The sequence below is a fragment of the Bacillus rossius genome, chromosome 5 (genome assembly GCF_032445375.1).
Source record: "Bacillus rossius redtenbacheri isolate Brsri chromosome 5, Brsri_v3, whole genome shotgun sequence".
In the NCBI taxonomy this organism is placed as follows: Eukaryota; Metazoa; Arthropoda; class Insecta; order Phasmatodea; family Bacillidae; genus Bacillus; species Bacillus rossius.
The window spans coordinates 81,955,509-81,977,207 of record NC_086333.1 but is presented as its reverse complement, the minus strand read 5'-3'; the positions used below and the strand labels follow the sequence as shown (position 1 = coordinate 81,977,207).

Sequence of the window (21,699 nt, the reverse complement as noted above, 5' to 3'; positions counted from 1 at the left end):
CCAGGCTCCAGCAGCGAGGGGCGAGGGGCTGGATAAAACCAGGCGCTCGCCAGGACAGCAGACAGCGCTCCAGCAGACAGCAGACAGCAGCGGCGACAGGAGCACCGCGCTATCAGGTAAACCCCGCGCGTGTCCGCACGAAAAAACCAAGATTCACACAAGTCCAATCCGAGGCCGCGTTCTCTCCTTGTTTACCTAAAATACCACGTCGAGGATTTCAATTTTGAGTTGCGTTCATAGCCTATGTGCTGTATGTGGTTAGAGGCTACATGTTGAGTGGTTAAATATTTCTTAATTCTGAGGGAAAGCCACTTTGCTGTAAAAATATATATGTATATAGGTTACAGTTTTAAAGTGTGGTTAAGTTAACTGTAAATACTACACATTTTTTATATCGTAAGAATGGTCGGTTATGTTAGGTTAGCTACATTGAAAAAACTTGTAAAAGCATGAATGGTTGTTTAGGTTAGGTTAACTACAATAAAAATACAGTGGAATCGTAGGAAAGTCACCGAATTCCAGGAATGACGACCTTCAACGTATTTACCGGACGTTACTTGGCCATTTTGTAGTTACACTTCTTTGGACGCGTTATGGAAAAAAAAATATGAGAGTAAATTTTTACGAAGCGCGATCACAATGCAACGAAATTTTCACAGGACTATAGTGGACCAACGTGTGTGATCATTAGAGACCTGTAAAATTCGCGGATTCATTTCGCGATAGGATAGAGTCCAAATACTTTTGACATTATTTTGCTTCAGTGATTGGGCCACAGTTTATCTGAAGGACTCTGGGCCAATGAAAAATCTTTAACAGAAGAATTAGCGAATCACGATCATTCCAGTCAACAGGCGTTACGAGTCGGTAACCAATCAGCGATGTAATGCATACAGCATCATGGAGATTATTGGCACACTGGTGACTGTCAAAACTTGCCAGTGTGCCATCAATCTGAAACAAAAAAATTGTATAGTGCACAGTTAATATTCGAAAGGAATGTGGCTCAAAACCCAGCAGAAATATTTATTAACTTTATTTTTTTTAGTTTCAGTTCACTGAAGTATACAAACTGTGCTTTAAGTAAATATATATGACTACATTTTATTTCATTAACGTATTAATAATATATTATTAAATACACAACTTAGTCCATCGAATTGATTATTTCATACTAGGCAAGTCCATAACCTCTAATTTTACTTAAAGTAATATTAAATTAACAATGTTTGTTAGAATCTGAATTTCCATGAATTCGCATAGGTAATAAAATGAAAACTTAAAAATAGTACAACTATCATTTAAAAATTATTAATTTATAGTAATTTAACGTGTGCGGAAACTATATAGTATTAATTTTTTTAATGAATTATAACAATGTGACCAGTTTTTTTAATAAAATTCCTTGTCAAAATGAAGTCAAAGCCGATGTTTAGTATTTTTCCAATTCTTTTCGTATTTACGAAAGTCGTTCCATTACAATTATAGTTTAACCTTTCGCTCTGCAAACCGAATGATTCGGTAGTTGACGTAGCTGCTCCGGCAGCGAATTCTAGCGGCGGGAGTGGGACTACATGTGAGTCGCGTTCAGAAATTTAGTGAGTGATATTGAATACTGGTTCATATGATTAAAAACTTTTATTTATTGAGAATATTAGTGATATAAATTGTGTTATAAGCTTTTTAAGTATATATATAATGAAAATTAATACATTATAATAAATATTCACTATATTTATTGATTTTAATTACTAATTAAATATTTATCTAGATTATTTTACTTAAAAAAATAATTTTATAAATATGTTTATATTAAAATTGAGTTATGAATATTTAATATTTAATTTTTGGTATAGCAAATTTCAAATTATTTCAGTATCTTAAATCAAACAGACGTATAACTTCTAGCGTGCTTACATAAGTGCACCAGTGTGTTATGGTAGGTGCTGCCGAGATGCAGTAGCCTTCGGCCAGCCTCGGTGAACTTCGGAAATGTTCGGGCCTCGGAGTGGACTGGGTGTTTTCTTATTTAGGCACGCCTGTGATAACTTTGCAGCATAAATGTGTCATAAAATTAATTTTATGCTACGTAATGTTTAGGAAAATGGGCAGCTAATAGTTTGTGAAAGACATCAGATTTTAATGCGTGAGGTTGAGTGTGCGCTGCAAGAGGAAAAAATCAAAGGCATCGTTTCATAGCGCTGAATGGTTCTGTGTCTTTACATGCAAATGACGTTCGGCATCAAGGCCAAAAACACCCGAGAACTTGCGAAGTGCACAGGTAATAAAATGCTGAACATGACCTTGGGAGCAAGAAGGTGTGAAGTTTGACATCCACCTGCCGGAAAACTTGCGAACAAAGAGCGACCATAATGGAAACACGCCACCTTTTATCCAAACTATAATAATAACCATCCTGAATTTTTGATAAGTGTTTTTCAATATCAACAACTTTAAAATATTTATCAGTGCAAGAACATAATTTAAAATGTGCCAAAATTTATAAAAGTGTTATCTAAGTACTTTATTTTGTGATGCTTCGATTTCACTAAGAGCATTTGTACCTATTTCGATATTAATAATTACGTATTTATTTCTTAAATTTACTGAGGCAAACTTTTAGTTACAACTTAAATTTGCAAGTAATTATTTCTCTCGAGCAGCATTCGTGCATTGCATTCCGACACACATACGTGTTCCTGTTTGGAGAACAGACGTGTAACTTCAGGAGAGCACAGTTGTCTGTGACACAACTGTGGGTATTACCACAGCAAGGAGTAAGGAGTAGCCGAAACGTAATACCTTGGAAGACTGTAGTGAAATTAAGGTGTAGAGTGTGAGTATTGCCTAAATTAATACGTTTACATCACAGAAATACGTAAATGACAGGAACGATTTTGTAGGTTTGGCCTTAATTTGGAATATCAGGAAATCTCTTAGGCCTATTTTAATAGTTTTGATTTAAATCATCTATGAAATGATTTTGATAGTAAGAAACCTTAGTTTTATTATAATCCACCATCATGAGTCTATATGTAATGAATTCGGAAATGATACGTATTTGGGGCCAAACTAGAATAAAACAAGCCGATTTATTTATACTTACATAAGTGCTATCCACAGATATTATTTAATTCACCGTTATAAAAAACACAATAAAAAATTTAGAGCCAGTTAAAGCTTTTTAAGTGACCTGTAAGAAATAAGTAAGGTATATAAAGTAATATGTGCAAAGTGAACATACGACTTTCTGCTTAACAGCAAAACATGAAAGCATCCGCCATGACAAATTATTTCTGCATGCAGTTCTTTGGAATATATTTTTTTGTCCCGTCTTACGAGAACCAAATAACAACGCACTATTCTAGTCTGTTCTTTGTCTTCCCGCCAGAACAGGAAGCAATCCAAAGAAGAAGAAGAATGAGGACGGCGGTGTCTGCGCTGACAGCGCTCCTGGCGGTCGCGGCGGCGGCCAAGCTGAAGCCAGGTGAGCGCGGCCCGGTGGCCTCGTTGACTCGCCCTAGCGGCCATGAGTGCGCGCCATCGGCGGCCGCTGGGCGCATGCGCGGGTCAAGTCGCGTTCGTTCACCCGAGAGCGGAGACACTCCATCAAGTGTCGTGTCGCATCTCGAGGCCGGACTCCCGTTACTTATTCACTCGCGAATCGGATAACTGTTTCACTTAAAAATTATGTATTATCGTGACAGCATTTTTGGAGTTTTTGAGCACGATTATATCTCAACCTCCTCCCCCTTTCCGTTTATTAAATAAAATCTCATCGCCGTTTACATAGTTTGAAAGCGAATGATTTTTATTTCGTTTTTTTTCAAGTGTAAACATGTCCGCCCATTTGGTCTAGTGGCTATTATGTCTGGTTGATGAGTAAGAGGCTTGGGTTCGAATCCCGACCGGGGATTTGCAAACTAGGTATTTACAAACCGGGGATTTACAAACTAGAGATTTACAAACCGGGTATTTTCAAAAACCGGGGATTTGCAAACTTTCTCCCTGAGTTCAGGACTGGGGGTTTGCGATAGCCCTTCCACCTTCATCCTGCGGAAGACGATGGCAAACCACCGTAGAATCATCCTGTCTCGGTAAGCAGAAGGATGTCACGGCTGTCATCACCGCGGCGTTGCCATTTGATCACGACACCCCGGTGGTGGGTGAAACGACTGATGATATTCAAGTATAAACATAATTAACACTAGTAATTTAGAATGGATACTGAATAATACCTTACAGAATAGTCAATAAACTTCATAAAACCTGGACTTAAAGTAGTTATCACTGTTATTCACCGTTTGGGAAGATTCCTAAACGCACTGCCACAACGTCAATTTTTCGTTTCCAACTTTATGTTACATCAAATTATTAAGGGTAATATGGAATTTTGCTTACAATTTCTTATATTAAGTAAAGTTTGACAGATCATCTCGACCATTTTTTAAATCCCGTCGCGCCATCAGTGTTTATTCATGGACTGTACTCACTTGAAGTTTTTTTTGTTCCTACTTTTATATTAAAAAGATTGGTCCTAATATTAAAATGGAAAAATTGGATCTGTTATGCGCTACTTCATTAATAAATTTCAGTAATATCAAATAATTAATATTCTTTGCATGACAAAATTATTGTTCTATGTTGTTTAAACGTTATAGAAAAATAAATAGGTTTTCACGATAAGTAACTTTACACACGTTAATCATTTGAATATTATTTCATTTATTTTACTTTTTTCGCTTCTTTAACTTCAACTGTGCCCTTCTCTACTTTAAAGATTCGTATTGGAAACGTAAACCGTTTCCATTTAATGTAAATTTTAACAAGATTACTCTCTTTCCTTTGTTGTCCCGTTAGATGTATTGTCAACATACACTCACTATGTAAAATGTAATGGGTGCAAACAGTCAAGTTATTGATAAATATTTGCGACAAAATAAAAGGAACGAAACAGATTTATCATTTAAAATATACAGAGACAACCTTTAAATAATAGTAATCACGATAAACTAATAATAATAAAAAACAGGTGAGCGAGTCTATCAGATACTCGCCAGAGATTTGTAAAATCACACCTCGGTAACGAGAAAAACCGTGTGCTCTGATGTTGCAAATACACCTGTAATACGAAAACTGGGACACGTAATTTAACGTAGAATTCTTTAAAATAATGCCGAGCGTGATAAACATACGCAAATTGTGTTTTAAACTACGCTTCTGGACGCGATTCACACGTAGTTTCCGCACCCGCCGCTAGAATTCGCTGCCGGAGCAGATACGTCGACTATCGAATCATTATAATTTGTAGAGCGAAATTTCAAACTATATAATAAAACGGCTCCGACAAAAGCGAAACCCCTGGAATTTGACTTGATTCTCGACAAGGAATTCTATTAAATTTACTGCCCACCTTGTTGAAATCCGTTAAACCGTTAATACTTTTAACGTTTAGCTTCGGCTTTGTGGAGTTTGGTTTTCACTATCCGCCACAGATGGCAGCATGGTGGTTACACATTTCCATCCCATTCGCGAAATAACCCCCCCACCCCCCGAATATGCCGTATGCCGAGAGCTGAAGAAGTCACACAGCACGTGTGCGACCGAGCCTGCAGTTAGGACCGCTTCATGACCTCCGAGAGGCAGTCGCGACCTTCTGGCGTGAAGGAACCAGTTGTGGTCGGGACTGGTGCACCTTTATGTAGGAGGGGGAGGGAGGGGGTGGTTGTTAGCTGCACGAACAGCTTCGAGCACGCAGCTAAGAACAGGTTCCTGACCACTCGGAGCCAGGCAGCTGGTTACATGACTAACGTGTTGCCAAAACAAGCGACGTCAGGTATATTCGTGGCGATATAACGGTAATCGATCTTCAGAACCGGGGATTTCGGCAAAAGTCTTCAACGAGAGACCTAATATGTAAATAAAGTTCTGCCATTCCCGATTACACCCGAACAATTCACCTTCGGCCAACTTCGGGATTGGTTTTATTTTTGCGCAGGAAAAATGAATTCAAATATTAAAAGTGGTCGGTTAGGTTAGCTACATTAAAACACTTTAAAACACTATGGACGGTTAGTTAGGTTAGTATAGCTACATTAAAATAAACAGAGAAATATAAATATATATAAATAAACCCGTGGTTGGCCGAAGGTAAATTGTTCGGGTGTAATCGGGCAGGGACAGAACTTGATGTACATCTTAGGCTTCCCGTCTTCAACGGAACCGAGAATTCCCTATACTTTCAGTACCAGTTTTTTATTATTGTTATTAATGGTGCAGAAGTTGCTGAGTGAAGTAGTAATGTTATTTTTGAGCGATTGAACCAGTAAAGAAAAGTAAAAAAAAAGTAAAGTAAAAGAAACTTTGTGTTACAATTTTTGACGCGATAACGTCTTATAAATCGATGAACGCCTGCTGCACGCACGAAAAAACATGACTCATTGTCACGTTCCACCTGAACCGAGCGTTCAAGAACCGGCCAACTATCGTGCGAGAAAATCTTCAATAATACCAAACAGGTTAAGGCTGGCTTTTTAACTAATTGTTCGTGATTATATTTAAACAAAAATATTTTAAATAAATTTGCAAAAACTGTAAATAATATTTGTAAATTAATAAGTATGTAATTTTTCATCAATGTTTTCCTATGACGTTATCACGTAAAATTATCGTCCGTCAACCGACTTTACAGACAACCCTCCCTTTTTTTTAATTGCAAAACATATTTAATTTTTTATCATCCTTACTCTCAATCTTTATCTTTGGAAAAAAAAATCAAATAGATTATTGTATGAAATCATGCAAGATCAGAGAATTATTAACGTAAAATAACATTTATTCTTTTCATAACAAGCTAAAAAAAAAAAAAATTGGTTGTCTGTAAAGTCGGTTTACGGACGATAGTTTAACGTTACAACGTCATAACAAAACATTGATGAAATGATTGCATACCTTTATGAATAAAATTGAATCACTTTTATTAAATTATCACTATTTTGTATTGATAAAAAGAATGAGTGAAATCAAATCTACAATTTAATTGATAAATTTACTTTTATTTGCACTCATTAATTCAAATATGTTTATTACTTTAACGAAGAGATTATTTTAACTATAACTTTAATACATGTTTGCTATCTAACTCCTTCCAATCTGTGTTATTCTGTTAAGGATAGGACGCTGATAGGAAAAGTAGGAAACGAATGGGAGTGTTTCAAGTTTAATGTGCCTCGAAAAAGTCAAATCGATGGTTGTTTCAATCGAATGGAAGAGAGATAAATGCGGCGCAAGCGTACAATGAGCGTAACAGGACACGTCGTAACGGGACACTCTTTCGTGCGTGCAGCCGGCGTTCATCAATTTATTAGACGTTGTCACGTCAAAAACTATCCACGATTGGTCACTACCAACATGAAACACCACCCTGTTGTTTAGGTTAGAAAGACACCCTTTATTGACTGAGGTGCCCTCACACACGCGTGTACGGCAGCCGGCCGCTATCTCGGCCAGGGAGTGTGGTTTGAAGAGCGGCGCTACTGCATGGCGAAACACACGAGCTGCAGACTCAAGGCTGAGCGAGCGGAGAAACCTGTTGCCGAGTTGCTCAGACATTACACCGAGCACCAATCAGAGTATCCTTCCAGGTCAAGGACTCTTACCGACATCACACTACATTCCTGGATTGGGCGTCGTGTGATTTCAACAACAAAACAGAATCTTCATCATAAGTCCATAACATCAGTTTTGTAATAATGACTATCACTTAAGATTATAATAAGATAAAATTAAATTTAATGCCACGAATGTATCAGTAAAAAAATATTTTTCTTCATTTCAGTTCTTTCTACGAGTCACCAAAATATAATAAATAGTTCTAATATTCAAACTAAAATCGCAATTCATCAGTTGCACCCATAAAATACATTTTATTCCGAAATTTTGACTGTTATTTATTGACGAATACACATTTACTTACGTTCCTTTTGGATTATGAAATTTTCAATTGTGATCATCTGATAAAATTATAAAAGTAATTCAGTACAGCGATTATATACCTATATTTTTTTTTTTCAAATTAAGCTAAAATCATTTACACATATTGCATGACGAAATATTTAAATTCTATCACTAACATTTTTTTTCAGTAAAATATTTACTACGTGGTTCTATTTTAACTTTATATCCATATAAACACATTCTTATTCACAATAAATTTAGCTTCGTTAGTAAATAGGCAGATGTGTGACTTTTCTCTTCATGATGTTACAGCTTCAGAGTACTTCGACAAAATTTGCAGCTACACCGACCCGAAGCTAAACGAGTGCATTAAGAACACAGTGCAGGCGCTAAGGCCTAAGTTACAAGAAGGTGAGTACTCTTTGCATACTAATTTTAAAATCTAACGAATACCTTCAGAGATTAATTTAACTTCATCTATACGCCATATTAACTTCAATTGTATCCCATTTTTTAAATTTCAAATTTGGATCTCAAACTTTCAATTTACTAAAAATATGTAAAACACATCAGGAAAATAACTATGGGAATAATTATGAGTTAATAAATTATCTTGGAACAGGCTGCTACTACGAGGTAACGCATGAATGTATTTTGACTAACTTCTCCACGGCCACACTGTTTACAACAAGTATAGAATGCTAGCGTAAATTTAGTTGCTTACGTACGAAGCAATAAGGTATAAAGTTATGGAAGCATACGAGCAGTTATTTTATTATTATTCATTGTAAATTTTTGCTAATGGGACACTGTAAGGTAATATATATAAAATAATTTAATATTTGAAAATGTGGGATTACGTATGTTGTTTATTTTATTCATAAAAAGCAAACAGTCAACTAATTAACCCTAAAGTATTAACTGTAAAACATTGAGAGCAGCCATTTGTAAATTATTTTACGCACTATATTGTGGTAGATGCAAGATTCGAAGCTTAACATGATTTGAATGAAACTGTTGTAAAAGCTCCACTTAAAAAGTTCGAAAAATAAACATTTTGAAACTCGCTGAACGTTTGAAAGGGTTTAAATTATATTCAAACTTACACCATTGATTTAATTTGTTTGAAATGTATTATTTATCTAATTGAAATAACTCACGATGTGTTTTTATACTTGCCTAAAAGCTGTATGTCAGCAAATATGATTCTGTCAACTAATTAATTCTAAAGTTCTCCGACGTAGTAGCTATAAAACACACAGTTAATCATTCATAATAACGTAAAGGCGTACAGGTATAGCGAACTCCAGGTTACGATCCCCAACCCTCAACACGTTAGAGTCAGAATTGACAGTTCAGTGGCTGACGTGATCAGACACTCTGTTCTGTTTCTAGCTGACCATTGCCTCGAAGCAAACCAGCGATTGGAATACAAATTTTGTCAAGTCGCACAAAAAGGCATCTGGAGTTTTATTTGGTTCCAGAAGCATTTCCGCAAATTTCTTGATTTTATTTTTAAAAATGTGTGCGTGTACTTAGGTACAGTTGAAAACGTTTATAGACACAATTTATATCCCTTTTATTCGCTATAAATGAATGATTTAATGATAAGGAGCAATATTCAATGTATTCACCTAAGTATGAGATCTAAAAGCTCATATGTAATTTTTTTCAATCCTGAGAAAATTTTGTTGTGTGGGTACAAATTCACTCTCCATTATTCTTTGATCGGGCGCCTAGAGAAGTATGAGTTGCGCGATCAAGGAAATTGGGTCGTCGCACCGCAGACTTCAGTGGGTAAGGAGTGGCAGTGGGTAACCGTGAGTGGCAGTTGGTGTCAGTGGGTGTCAGTGGGTGTCATTGGGTGTCATTGGGTGTCAGTGGGTAGCAGTGGGTGTCAGTGGGTGGCAGTAGGGTGGCATTAGGGTGGCAGTGGGTGGCAGTGGGTAGCAGTGGGTGGCATTGGGTGTCAGTGGGTGGCAGTGGGTGTCAGTGGGTGTTAGTAGGGTGTCAGTGGGTGTCAGTGGGTGTCAGTGGGTAGCATTGGGTGTCAGTGGGTGTCAGTGGGTGTCAGTGGGTGGCAGTAGGGTGGCAGTGGGTGTCAGTGGGTGTCAGTAGGTGGCAGTAGGTGTGAGTGGGTGTCAGTGGGTGGCAGTAGGGTGGCAGTGGGTGTCAGTAGGGTGTCAGTGGGTGTCAGTGGGTGGCAGTGGGTGTCAGTGGGTGTCCGTGGGTGGCAGTAGGGTGGCAGTGGGTGTCAGTGGGTGTCAGTAGGTGGCAGTAGGTGTGAGTGGGTGTCAGTGGGTGGCAGTAGGGTGTCAGTGGGTGTCAGTAGGGTGTCAGTGGGTGTCAGTGGGTGTCAGTGGGTAGCATTGGGTGTCAGTGGGTGTCAGTGGGTGTCAGTGGGTGGCAGTAGGGTGGCAGTGGGTGTCAGTGGGTGTCAGTAGGTGGCAGTAGGTGTGAGTGGGTGGCAGTGGGTGTCAGTGGGTGGCAGTAGGGTGGCAGTGGGTGGCAGTGGGTAGAAGTGGGTGGCAGTGGGTGGCAGTGGGTGGCAGTGTGTGGTAAGTGGCTGGCAGTGGGTGGCAGTGGGTGGCAGTGACACGTGACCTGGCCGCAGGCATCAAGGACCTGGGTCTGCCCTCGCTGGAGCCGCTGTTCATCGAGCAGCTCGTGTTCGAGGAGGGCTCCGGCAACTACAAGTTCCGCCAGGTCATGAGCAACGTGAGCGTGTTCGGCCTGAGCCAGTTCTCCGTGCAGGAGGTCAAGTGAGTGTCCCCCCCCCCCCCCCCCCCCGCTCCCCGCTCCCAGGGGTCTTTCTTGAACTGCACGCACGAAAACAGTAATCCACGCAAAACATTAAAAAAAAAAAATTAATTGTTGTAAAGTCGGTTTACGGACGATAGTTTAACGTGACAACGTCATAACAAAACATTGATGAAATGACTGCATATGACTGCATATTTTTATGAATAAAATAGAATCATTTTTATCGAATTATCACTATTTTGTATGGATACAAAGGAGTGAAATGAAATCTACAATTTAATTGATAAATTTACTTTTATTTGCACTCATTAATTCAAATATGTTTATTACTTTAACGAAGAGATTATTTTAACTATAACTTTTATACATGTTTGCTATTTAACTTCTTGCAATCTGTGTTATTCTGTTAAGGATAGGACGATGATAGGAAAAGTAGGAAATGAATGGGAGTGTTTCAAGTTTAATGTGCCTCGAAAAAGTCAAATCGATGGTTGTTCCAATCGAGTGGAAGAGAAATAGATGCGGCGCAAGCGTACAATGAATGTAACGGGACACAGCGTAACGGGACAATGTGCTTAACGGAACACTTTTTCGTGCGTGCAGCCGGCGTTCATCGATTTATTAGACGTTGTCACGTCAAAAATTGTTAAGACTCCGGCAAAAAATAAATGTTCTTACCCCATAAACAGAACTCGGGAAGTCAAACTACAACGTAGTTTGCACGAAGATCCAGCTATCTGATATTACGAAGGAAGTCTGATGTAATTTCTAGCGGTGCATCCCCGCGTCGTGAGACCAGAGTCCTCAAGGAATTGGCCAAAGTCCTCAAAAAACCCAGCCACGCCTCCCCTAACCAATCACCGCAAACCCGATTTATTTAATGCAAAAAATATCAAAACCTGCCATTATGTTTGAATAACATAAATTGTGAATCAAAACTACGATGATACCACTTTTACTAGTAAAATGATTTTGTATCATGTTTGTTTTTGATATTAACATTTCTTTGCGGTTTCATTGTTTGGTTTGTAATGAAATCTTTCCTTTAAAGTAATAGTAGCTCTCTTCGCCATAAAGAAAGTTTTTGCACTGTTTTTTTATACTGAATTTAGTGTATAAAAGTGTATGAAAGTTGCCTGCAGCAACATGACATATCAGTGGCTCATATTCAAACAAAACACTTGTTCTGAAAATGAAACACGTTTATATTGTTGGCTGCTCATCTAAAAAAATGCCTCAAATAATTGTCCCAAAGTTCGGAACTAATTTTGATAAGAGTTTCTCATTTGTTCACTAATCAGACACATCGACTGACAGTTCAGCGGAAAGGGCAGGCCATCCACGAAAGGGGACCTTAAATGTGTCTGGTCGCCTGATAGCAGTTTCTGTTTGTAGAAATGTTGCAGGTCAAGATATTTGTCAACCATTGGTTGTTATTTTTATTTTCAAAAGCGTGTGGCACGGACGTTAAAATGTACAGCAACTGCATTTTCCTTGGTCCAATCATCTGCAGAAAGAGCTTCTCTCATTGATCCCAGCCAATCGAGTTAAGAATGGTTGCTATAGTGAACACAGTTCGTGAAGTCTCTCAAGCAACTAAACTTTCAGAAAGTCAAGTGTTGTGCTGCACATGGCCAGCAGCCTGAACGGAAAAATACCACTTTCCTTATTTGTGCAGGCTTAGGAATGTCGTCCATTCTCTTCACTCGAGGTCATGCTTCTCTGTCCTCACACTGGAGCGAATGATTGCAGAGCTCTCATTGGCTGATGCAGGGACGTAGCCGGGGGGGGGGGGGGGGGGAGGAGGGTAGGTCCGAAGGTCCAGACCCTCCCTTCAAGGATTTAAATAAAAAAACATACAAATAAACAAACGAAGACAGAATAAGAAAATTACAGCAACTTAGCTACATATTTGGAAGGATTATTGAAATCCTCATTGTGGGCTATAATAAATGCATTTCCTTCCACATCTAGTCCGACAGGAATTGTTTGCAAAAAGTCTTTATTTAATGCGTGCTAGTTAAGTACGTCTTTCATACAGACTTGGAATTTGCGTTTCATGAATGAAATAACCTTAATAAATATGTATTTATTACTTGTTTTAACGAAGAGATCAAACAATTGACTAATGACAAAAAGTATTAAAACAATTTAACATAAACCAAAATATTTTTTTTCTCAAGCAAAATCATTGCTTAAATAATTTCTAGGTGTAAATATTTCACTTCTAAAATTTTACTGTTTTCTGAGGTTTTAGTGTAAACATTTTAGTTTAAAACACTATTAAGAGGAACACTTTCTCATAAAAATTATTTTAATGGGTGTATTGGTGCCCCTCCCTCACAAAATCCTGGCATCGGCATTGGCTGGTGTAAGAGAGTTTTCTTCATTTTTACCGGTTTGTACGCTAAAAGGCTCAACTGTATATTTCCAATTTCTAGTATTTTTGACGCCATGTTTGTTTCAACACAATTTACCTCCTAATCTATCGTTTCTTTTAAGCGGCTCTCGTGTTCTAGAGAGATATAACATGTCCAAGATTTTAAGTTTAATCATAAGCTTTTAAACACAAAAAGGTTCATAAAAATCGATGAGGCAGTTAAAGAATTATAATAGTATAAACTAGCTGATAACCCGGATTCACTCGCGCAATTTCAGGGTATTGCTAATATTTCACCACTATAAGAAAAGTAGGTGATAAATTCGAAACATTTTTACTAAAGAAATAGACACAAATTGTCTGGTGTATATACGATTTAATTCCTTACCAAAGTGTTTAGGAATGCTGTGTTGTATAGTGGTTATGCGTAAACCCATTTAAAATTTATATCATAGATTAACTACTCAATTGTATAATTTCCGTTTTAGTGTACTTGACGATATATTTTACATTAATGAAATCACACATCCTAAGCATTTCATAAGATAACCAATTTAAAAAAAAATGCGATTGATTTTAATTAATTTTATGATACCATTTACGCTTACAATTTAATTTACTTTAGCTATAGATAAAATTAGAATAATTAAATAATTTAATTTTATTACAGATACCTATATTATTTTAAGATTTTTGTTATAATCACAACCTTATTTGAATTTTGAGTACAGGTATCAAATTTATTATCCAAGACTTAAGTTGAACCCTAGTTATGCTTATTATTACTTAATTCCCAAAATTTTTACCCCTCTCCTCTTAGCCCTATGTTAAAATTCAGAAGTATAGATCTATATAATAATGGCAATATCCATTAACCAAATAAAACCATACTCATTCCGATCATTTTAATCACAGATGTGTAATACAATATATTTATAATAAACAAATATTTATTTTTTATTTAATATTATTTTGAGGCGTGTAGTCCTGCCTCAAATTATTTTATATTTATTTTTTAATGAAGATTTTTTTTCGTTATTAGTAATCTTTATTACAGGTTAGTTTTTTTTTACCAAATGTAACAGTAATGGCTACAGACCTATAAAATTCGCGATTTCAAATCCCTAAAGGATAGACTCCATGATCCTCTATGCACTCGTGCAAATTACATCTGCTGATTGGTTACCGACTCGTAACACCTGTTGACTGGAATGATCGTGATTCGCTAATTATTCTGTTAAAGATTTTTGCTTTGGCACAGAGTCCTTCAGATAAACTGTGGCCCAATCACTGAAGCAAAATTATGTCAAAGGTTTTTGGACTCTATCCTATCGCGAAATGAATCCGCGAATTTTTCAGGTCTCTAGTAATTGCGTATGCTCATTAAACCTTTTTTCTAATCAGTCTTCCCTGATGCAAGAATGGTTCAAGGACGTAACCTCCACACATACACGCGGGCCTGGCAGGACTTGTATGTTGTGGTCACGTGTGCAGGACTGACCTGTCCAAGTACTACCTGGAGATGGACATGAGGACGCCCTACATGAGGTTCGAAGGTCACTACGAGATGGAGGGCAAGATACTGCAGCTGCCCATCGCCGGCAACGGGGAGTGCGTGTACAACTTCAGTGAGTTCCTGCGCCCGGAGCCATGCGCCATGAGCCATGCGTCATGAGCCATGACCTTGATCCATTGCCATGACCAGGAGTCATGAGCCATGAGTCATGGCCATGAGCAATAAGATATGACAATGAACTATAAGCCATGTCAATGAGCCATGCCCATGATCCATGGAGTCATGACCAGGAGTCATGAACCATGCACCATGTTCATGAGACATAACCATGAGATATGACCATGAGCTATGAACATGATCCATGACCATGATCCATGGCCATGATCAGGAGTCATTAGCCATGGGCCATGCGCAATGAGCCATGAGTCATGGCCATGACCCTTGAGCCATGATCCATGAGCTACCAGCTGTTGGCTTGCTTTCAAATTTAGTCTGAAAAAATGTCAATTAAAAAAAAAGGGTGTTGTCTGTAAAGTCGGTTTACGGACGATAATTTTACGTGATAACGTCATAAGAAAACATTGATGAAAAATTGCATACTTTTTAATTTTCAAATATTATTTACAGTTTTTGCAAATTTAATTTAAATAATTTGTTTAAATATAATTACGAAAAATTAGTTAAAAAGCCCAACTTAACCTGGTTGATATTATAAAAGATTTTCTCGCACGGTGGTTGGCCGGTTCTTGCACGCTCAGCTCAGGTGGAACGTGACAATTTTTCGTGCGTGCAGCCGGCGTTCAGCCATTTATAAGTCGTTATCACGTAAAAAATATTTTAATAACTCTTAAGCTAAGTAACATCACTATAAGAATCTTATATATATATTTTTATATTTAATGATTTTGTACATTGCTTTTAAATATATTATTTTGTATTTTATTTGTAAGTTTCTTTTGAATTTATTGACTATTGTTTTTATTTATGTTAAATTAGTTACGTACGTTTGGTTTTTACAATCAGATTACATTACTTTGTAGAACATTAACTTCACCACATAAAATATGACCGTAAAAAAATACAGAAACGCTAAATTTAAAATCACAAAATTTTATTAACAGTGTTTTAAGATGGTAAACATTGTTTTAAGAAGTGACTTAATATGGTTGTGTTTAAAAGCCTGTTTAAATCTTTGTATTTGGTGCAAATTGTTTTGAAAATATATTATATTTGTATTATAATGAAATTTGTATGAAATACACAAATATTAACAAAACTATTAAATTACAGATTGAATGCAAAATAGTAAGTAGTAATTTGTGGTACAAAGCGAACATAGTGTTTTACTTTTGGAAGCGAACTTGTGACTGAGCCATTCAGTTGTAACTAAAATAGATTTACTATTCTTCTACGCGCTCGGGCCATGTAACTAGTTGCTTGAAAATATTTTAAAATCAATCTTTAACAGTCATTGCTGTCTGTAATTACGTAAACATTTCAAATAAATCTATTGTACGTATAGTATATTTATTAGCACACCAGGAATCATGTTTCTAGGAGTTTACGTTTTTAAATATAAGTATTATTATAATTTATTTCTATTGAACTCTATAATAAAATATTTTTTGACGTGATGACGTCTTATAAATCAATGAAAGTCGGCTGCACGCACGAAAATTTGTCACGTTCCGCCTGAGCCGAGCGTGCAAAAACCGGCCAATACACCGTGCGAGAAAATTCTTCTATAATATCAAACAGGTCCAGGCGAACTTTTAAACTAATTGTTCTTGATTATATAAAAAATATATTTAATTGATTTTGCAAAAACTGTAAAAATATTTTAAAATTAAAAAGTATGCAATTTTTTCACCAATGTTTTCTCTATGACGTTATCACGTAAAATTATCGTCTGTAAACCTACTTTACAGACAGCCCCCTTTTTTTAAGGGTAATCAGTGGAACTATAGTTCAGCATATGAGCGGTAGTTTGGTTTTGACGTGACAACGTCTAATATATCGATGAACGCCGGCTGCACGCACGAAAAAGTGTCCCGTTACGCACATTGTTCCGTTACGCTGTGTCCCGTTACGCTCATTGTACGCTTGCGCCGCATCCATCTCTCTTCCTCTCGACTGTTTATAAAGTGAAGTGAAAAGTTAATGTGGTTTTCATTGCTTATAAAAACAAAAATTTCGGCAATAAAGGTTAATTATTCTTGCATTTTAAAAATCTGATTACTATTATAATTTCAAGTATTTATTCTTTTATGATTAAAATAAAAATGATTCAATTTTATTAATAAAAGTATGCAATCATTTCATCAATGTTTTGTTATGACGTTGTCACGTTAAACTATCGTCCGTAAACCGACTTTGCAGACAAACAATTTATTAAAAACAATAACGGCGCGTGTTTGCAGCTGGTGTGCGCACGGTTGCCTACACGCAAGGGGAACTGGTGACCAGAGAAGGGCAGGAGTACTTCCACGTGAAGGACCTCAAGTGGAAGATAGAAGTGGAGGACGCTCACAGTCACTTCACCAACCTCTTCAACGGCGACAAGAACCTCGGTGAGCACCCGTCATCTCCCGTTCCCGCTACACCTTCTCCGACCGATCCTTGCCTCGATCCAGAGTATGCGGGGCGACAGATTTGTATCTCCTCGGAAAGGGCACCTTTCAGACTTATGGTGGCTGTAGTGTAGCTGGGTGGAAACATGGAAAGGTACCCTTCACGATTTCTTAAGATGTTTCGGTTTTAATGCAAATACGCACTGGAAAGGTATCCCCTCGGAAAGGGTACCTTTCAGGATTTTCTGTACAACGACACAGCAGAAAATAAACTGGAAAGGCACCCTTTCCGATTTCTTAAAATGCATATTATTTTCTTCTTTAAAATCGTGAAACAGTTCCCCTCTGCAAACATATTGTATTGTCTGTGTTAGTGCACCATACTTACCTAACCTAACCTAACCTAACATAACCTAACCAAGGGGATAACTTTCACGATTTTAAAGCAGAAAATAATATGCATTTTAAGAAATCGGAAAGGGTACCTTTCCAGTTTATTTTCTGCTGTGTCATTGTACAGAAAATCCTGAAAGGTACCCTTTCCGAGGGGATACAATTCAGCCTTTGCTTTGCGGTTACTGCACCGTACACTCCACGACGTATTCGCCACTGGGGTGGACTGCACACCCAAAGTTGTCTTTGGCCCAAAACGGTTTAAACACTTTTGGACTACTGCAGTGTATTTGGTTAGGTCAGATTACTTCGCCGTTTTTTTATTACTGGCTCTCGAACATTCAGGTTGTTTTTTTTAAAAAAAAAAACACATAGTAAAATAATCAAATAAACATAAACTTTTTTGTTGCCTTTAGCAACTCCAGTGGTGTAATAGTTATTCAAAGGTTCAGTTCATCTTACACTTCAACACTTAAAGGTAGCAGTTATCGGCTGAGGTTCTCCGTGGTTTGTTTTGCAAAAGAGTCCAACACGCACGTGGTACAGTAGAGTTTATACACTGTATTAGTGTATATATGCGTTTACATGTACACAGACCGGTGCGCGTCGCCAGTCTGGCGCAACACGTCACTAGCATGTCGGTGACGCGAACCCATAAGTTTTGCCCCTGCAAAAAATTGCCCAACGCGGCTAAAGAAGTTTTCACTTCAAAAGTTTCTATAAACGATTTAAAATGGTTATATTATGAATTTATTTGAAATCACGCGCATGAACACGCAGTGTAATAATTAGAGACCTGCAAAATTCGCGGTTTCGATGGCCTTCAGGATGGACTGCACATACCCCTGTACACTCGGGCAAATAACGCAAGTTCATTGGCTACCGCCTTGTAAGTCGTCTCAGCTGGTTTGTCTGTGATTCGATCCTTCTTTGGTTGAAGGTTTATAACTGGTTGAGATTCGTCCAGATGAACAGTGAGCCAATAGCAAAATTATCTAAGAGGTATATGTGTTTGAATTCTAGCCTATCACCGAATGAATCCGCTGATTTTGCAGGTCTCTAGTAATAATTAAGGGTGCTTCGTACTTCTGTGATGGACGGTAATGGTGACTGTGTTGACCGCAGGAGAAGCGACCAACACCTTCCTGAACGAGAACTGGAAGGAGGCCTTCACCACCTTCAAGTACCTGGCCGAGGACGCATTCGGCATCCTGTTCAAGGACCTCGCCAACCGGGTGTACAGCAAGTTCCCCGTCAAGGAGCTGGTCAAGGACTGGCCCCAGGGGCAGTCCTCCTAGTCCCCCCCCCCCCGGGTCTCACAGCAGCGGGCGCAGGTCGAGACCTGCTCCAGGTGTTCAGCCGTCAGAGGACTGCCTCTCTCCACTTGGGTCTCGGCCGATACTTCCATCCATCCAGCCAACACTGTGTACAACAACTCACTCGAACTGGCTCAGTTGAAAACAAAACATCATGTATTTAAACTTGTTTGTAAAATCATGTGATGAAAAAAAAATATGTTTCACATTTCACTCAAAAAAAAATATTTTTAAAACAAAAAATGACTCATGATTAATTATTTTGTAAGAGCTGAAACTGTAAACTTAATTATGTGCATTGACGTGATAACGTCTTATAAATCGATGAACGCCGGCTGGACGCACGGAAATAACCTTGACTCATTGTCACGTTCCGCCTGAGCCGAGCGTGCAAGAACCAGCAAACCACCGTGGTGAGAAAATCTTCTATAATATCATCAAACAGGTTAAGGCGGGATTTTTAAAAGCAGCAATTTTAAAAAAAAAAATTATTTATTTGTCCAATTTCGTCATATCAAATTAACAATTTATTGACATTGATTTGATTTCAGTTTATTTCTATAACTAATTGTTCGTGATTATATTTAAACAAATTATTTAATTTAAATTTACAAAAAGTGTAAATAATATTTGAAAATTAAAAAGTATGCAATTTTTCATCAATGTTTTCTTATGACGTTATCACGTAAAATTATCGTCCGTAAACCGACTTCAGACAAACCCCCCTTCCTTTTATTTTTTAAAGTGACAAACAACCAGTCATTATATAACAGATTTTTTTTACCACAAATCACAATATTATGTATAATGTTCGCAGGCTTTCACGGTCATTGTCTGAAGTAGCTTGGATACTTACTTACCTAGTTGGTTAGCTGCTCCCTGATGATGGCGTCTACAATGCCGACCAAAACGTCGGTGAATTATTCGCCAAGGACACGGCTACAACCCAGACGCCAAGCTACTTCACAATATCATGTGTTTAAAACTGGACAGTATCGGTTATATACAAAGCAATTGGAAAAACGGAGTGAAGATGGTATAAATTACCTGTACAAACTGTGTAGTTCACTGTCAAGCTCTAATCTGGGAATGGAACTCGTCTCTGCCCCGTGCGGCCGCATGCACGACTGAGAGACATGTTCAGTCAGAAGTGATCGGAGTGTCACGTGACCGTTTTGATGTTTGTTCGTTTCACACTGTTTCATGAACTAACAATACACTGTAGGTAGGTCTGGAGTCTTCGATAACACACATCTCTGACGGAGTTGAAACCGTTTATTTATTTATTTATTTACATTTAGGGTATTTACATTTAGGGTATAGAGAACGTCAATAATTGCACATATAAATTATAACAAAGATTACAAATTGATAAAAACAAATACGACATATTAACGCCTATCGGGCGTAACACTTGCATACAGTTTGTACTGGCTACACGAAAACCGGCATGTACTTCCTACCACGTTGATGGCCTGAAAAATTTATTTTTTAATAATTTATAGTGTTATTTTTATAATAAATGATTGAAATGACGCATCACATTCGTGCGCACATTCATTTTGATGAAATATAAAGTTTTAAAGTGCTTGATTAGTGATATTGTTCAAATCCAAGACCAACACCACAAAACGTGAAACAATTCGTCTTCGAGCTATATTAGTTTATCGTACCAATGCAAGTGACGGAAGCATTTTACGCTTCGTTATACAAACTTATAGTATTCCAGAAAAAAAAAGAGAAATAAAATTTTAGCAGGTGAACAAATTTTACTACCACGCAAAATGCCAGAAACATTACCTTTTATTTTTCTGAGCAAATCTTTCTTTAAAACTGCAACATGTTAATAAAAGTTTCTACCCACCGCAAACGCGCCGAAATGTAAATGTTGCGGGAGCTGGCATCAATGATTTTATATGTTCAGTAAAAAGAAAGGTTTTTGAAACATTCTTTTAAATTAAAGGTAAACCGTCATAATTGATTTTAGAGTGCCGATTAAAACAATTTTTTTTTTAAATTTACCACAATGCCAAAATAACAAAAATTATAGACTATCACGGAAAAATCTATAACAATAAATTAGTTAATAAACCTCAAATGAAAGGGACATACTGCCAAACAGACGCAGGTACTGATGAAGTTGTGTTGATGAACTGCGGCGATGTCTTTGTCAGGAAACTGACATCCTCAAAGCTTGGTTTACATATAAGACCTATTTTACGACGAAGGTACACAATTATATTCATGAATGCAGCCTCATTACATATTTTTTTTCATTCGCATGGTCACCCGAAGAACTTAGGTTGTACAAGGGACATTCAAAAGAAGAGCAGTTTCACCAACACTTAAATGCTGCGAAGTTATCCACGTCAAACAAGGGTTCGATAAAATTGTAAAATAATCCATGACCGATGATAAATTGGATACATTTAATCAGGTGGAAAATATATCGAAAATATAGTTAAATATAATTTTATAACAGTTTTATTTCTTTCAAAATTATATGTCATTTCAAAATTAGGGGAATGAATTTCAATGAAATTTTTGTCCTCGAATAACAAATCAACCAGATTTTTATAGTAGATTTTTACGTAGAAAGTTTTTACTGCTTCGCTGTAGATATCTTGTAATAAAAGATCGTAGAAGTAATTCCTGCAACGTCTTGAATGTTTTATACCTGCTTCAAATTTGTCGTGTGACACTTTGGAGGTGACACCCACCTACTCAGGTGGGGGTGGTGGTGGTGGGGGGATGTCACACCAGCTTCCCTGACTGCGTCGGGCTGGGGGAGCTGAATTGTTGCCC

At 37.5% G+C, this 21,699-nt stretch overlaps 1 protein-coding gene across 1 annotated transcript; it reads left to right on the top strand.

The window, feature by feature from the left end:
* Window positions 1–20,638, top strand: LOC134532123 (protein takeout-like). Its single transcript, XM_063368443.1, has 7 exons — window positions 1–116; window positions 3,392–3,487; window positions 8,269–8,367; window positions 10,571–10,718; window positions 14,594–14,727; window positions 17,036–17,185; window positions 18,704–20,638. The coding sequence occupies exons 2-7, from the start codon at window positions 3,421–3,423 to the stop codon at window positions 18,874–18,876; spliced, it is 771 nt and encodes a 256-aa protein (XP_063224513.1). The 5' UTR covers window positions 1–116; window positions 3,392–3,420; the 3' UTR covers window positions 18,877–20,638.
* Window positions 20,639–21,699: the final 1,061 nt, after the last annotated feature.

What these genes read in the sequence shown, in the direction of transcription:
- LOC134532123 (XM_063368443.1), top strand. Translation starts at nt 3,421, where the DNA reads ATGAGGACGGCGGTGTCTGCGCTGACAGCGCTCCTGGCGGTCGCGGCG. An exon ending in GGCGGCCAAGCTGAAGCCAG is followed by an intron (nt 3,488 to 8,268) that starts GTGAGCGCGGCC and finishes ATGATGTTACAG; the next exon opens with CTTCAGAGTACTTCGACAAA. An exon ending in AAGGCCTAAGTTACAAGAAG is followed by an intron (nt 8,368 to 10,570) that starts GTGAGTACTCTT and finishes ACCTGGCCGCAG; the next exon opens with GCATCAAGGACCTGGGTCTG.